This window comes from Nicotiana attenuata, unplaced genomic scaffold (assembly GCF_001879085.1).
Source record: "Nicotiana attenuata strain UT unplaced genomic scaffold, NIATTr2, whole genome shotgun sequence".
In the NCBI taxonomy this organism is placed as follows: domain Eukaryota; kingdom Viridiplantae; phylum Streptophyta; class Magnoliopsida; order Solanales; family Solanaceae; genus Nicotiana; species Nicotiana attenuata.
This window is the reverse complement of record NW_017675438.1, coordinates 40,432-43,375: the sequence shown is the minus strand read 5'-3', so window position 1 is coordinate 43,375 and position 2,944 is coordinate 40,432. Positions and strand designations below refer to the sequence as shown.

The 2,944-nt window shown below is 37.5% G+C and overlaps 1 protein-coding gene across 1 annotated transcript; it reads left to right on the top strand.

Moving 5' to 3' along the window:
* The first annotated feature begins 663 nt into the window (after positions 1-663).
* LOC109220072 lies at positions 664-1,307 on the top strand. Its single transcript, XM_019384534.1, has 2 exons — positions 664-989; positions 1,064-1,307. Exons 1-2 carry the CDS (start codon positions 664-666, stop codon positions 1,305-1,307), a joined length of 570 nt encoding a protein of 189 aa, XP_019240079.1.
* Positions 1,308-2,944: the final 1,637 nt, after the last annotated feature.

Genomic DNA, 2,944 nt, shown 5'->3' with positions numbered 1-2,944 from the left:
CACTGTTCAAAACCCGGAAAATACTCCAGTATATTATGCTGGAGTTCCAGCATAAGTATACTTGAACTCCAGCATATTATACTGGAGTTCCAGAATAAGTATGCTGGAACTCCAGCATAATATGATGGAGTTCCAGCATAAGTACACTAGAACTCCAGCATAATATACTGGAGTTCCAGCAAGTATATTGGTCCAGTATAATATACTGGAATTTGGAGCACCGGTGCTCCAGTCTCCAGTATATTATACTGGAGCCAGCAAAGTATACCGGTCCAGCATAATATGCTGGAGTTCATACACAAGTGCACCGAACTCCAGTATATTATGTTGGACCGGTCTCTATTGCAGCAAAATAGTGGCTATTTTTCATTGACTTGGTAAACGCTGACTATTTTTGATTGACCAGTCCGAAAACTGGCTATACCGTGCTATTTTTACAATTCAAACATGCGTATGGTGAAAAACAAAATATGTGTGTTATTTCGGACCGGAATGAGTATCTTGAAGGCAACATCTACTGTTTATACCGGCATGCCATATTATGCTTGCATGTGGCATATTTGGACAAATGTAAGGTCAAAGTTCAAGAAGGGTCATCTAAAGTTAAGTGAATTGTACTTTGCCACGGCACGATCATACACAATTGATGAATTTAATGAAAGAATGTCAAATATTGAAGAGATCGACACGCGTGTTAAAGCATACCTATACGATATTGGCTATCACAAATGGTCTCGGGTACATGTTACGGTGAACGGAACGTGGACGATGACATCAAACATTGCAGAGTCATTGAATGCGGTAAGAAAAGATGCAAGAGAGCTGCCCGTAGTAGAACTATTAGAGTACATGAGGACTCGTCTTGAAAGTTGGAATAATGAAAAGTTATCGAAAGCAAAGGGTACATTCACATACTTTGGAAAAATATATAACAAAGAGTTGGAGGATAACAGGACATTATCGCAGAAGATGCGAGTAAGCTATATCCAGTAACATCAGGTCAACGATTCCATCAAACTAAATATATACTACTAATTGTAGATAACTTGTTGTAAAATTGTAGTTACTTTGTAGATGTTGCTGAAATTTTATGTGTGTTTGTAATGAAAATACTGGTGAGGGCTTCCACAGAACACATCCATACAGTGATAGACGGTGTAAAACGCTTTATTGTTTGCCTTCAAAACAAGAGATGTAGTTGTGGACAGTTCCAACTTGACGAACTTCCTTGTCCACATGCTTTGGCGGCCTTGAGGCACAGGGATGAGTCTTATGAAAACTATTGTTCTCCTTATTACATGAGGTAGAGTCTTTTGAAGACTTATGAAATACCAGTAGACCCGCTTCCTGACGAAAGCAAATGAAATGTGCCACAACATGTAGCTGAAGAAGTTGTAAAGCCACCAACTAGGAAAAGACATCCAGGGAGACCTCAGAAACAAAGATTCAAACCATATGATGAAGTAAAAGCAAAGAAGTACAAGGTTTCATGTGGAAACTGCGGGCTAGAAGGGCATAACAAAAGATCTTGTAAGAATGCTCCCAAAACGAAATAAAAATTGATAAAGTAACTACCATTTTTGATAGATTGTGTTGAGGTGTTCTGGAGAATTATAGTTGAGTTGTAATTGTGTTGATAAATTGAATATAGATTGTCTCCTATAATGAAATGTTTTCAACTCTTAATGCAATTGGTTTGTAGTTATTTTGTCCAACTACATTTCTTCAGCCAAACAGCCTTACGGTGGATTCATCACAGCAACATTAAGAGAATGGGAACGACATTCCCAATTTTCACAAACTCACATGTAAGATCAGCAGGTGTTGCAGCACTCTTAGACAAACTAACCAGATGAGGAACATCTGCAAATTCGAACCCTAGGACATCAATATCTCCCTAACCCACTGCCTTAATACATAATGACACCTCATAGTTTTAGTTAAGTTGTAAAGAAATTATATGCTAAAATTAATGAAATAAAAGGTAACAACAAAACAAAAGTAGTAGAATCGAGTACTAACAACTTTGAACCAAAAAAGGCTCTCCATAGTGTTTTCGATTCTAAGTAGCAATTTCCTGGACGAAATAACAAAAAAAAGGTAAAAAAATTGTACCACAAGTCTGGTACAAATAAGTTTCAACTGACTTGTTCTTAGTTAACAATTTGTCTACAACTTTACTACAAACCAGCTACACTAAACAATTTAACTACAACTTTTCTATATAAAAGGGCAACTAATTCTTCTTCTTCAGGACTTGTGTTCTCTCGTTCACAGCCGGTGCACCTTTTCTTCTCGCTAATCTGCTAGTCACCTCACTCTCACTAATTGCACCAATCACTTGCTTTTTCCTAGCATAATCCCAAAGTAGCGCTCCATAGCGTCTACGGTGTTGATCAATATCAGAAAGGTCTTCCTTTGAAATATAGCTCTCCAATGCTGACATATTTAGCAAATGCCGCAACGCATAAACCACAGGCGATGCAAAAAGAAATTAGGGAAAAAGATTTAGCATTCAGTGTAAAATAAAATCTGTTAAATTAATAGAAGGAAAAACAGCTTTTTCATACAATGATCCTTCTTTTTGATGGGGTAAATCACCGACCAACCACTGAATGTCAAGAGGGTCAGTAACACCTTTTTCAATGTATGCATTTGTGTTCTTGTAGTTGATGTCTGAACGCTTGCCATAGAAGCCGGTGCATGACAAGTATAGGGGGATCTTAAGAACAAACTTATTGACAACAGTTTCAACAAGGCTGTGATTGTGTGAAGATACCATAGAATCATAAACATATAGAATCCTATCGGTAATGTCAAACACAGCCAACAACCAATGGAATAATGTTTATGGACATAATGACAAAATCAACTTGATCCCATGCAACATTTGCAAGTAGCCTGTACCCCAATATGTATTCTGATATGACGTCTTGGGGTTTGA

Coding starts and splice junctions, on each gene's coding strand:
- LOC109220072 (XM_019384534.1), top strand. CDS start 664: ATGTCAAATATTGAAGAGATCGACACGCGTGTTAAAGCATACCTATAC. Junction 990..1,063: donor ATGCGAGTAAGCTATATCCA/GTAACATCAGGT, acceptor GTAAAATTGTAG/TTACTTTGTAGATGTTGCTG.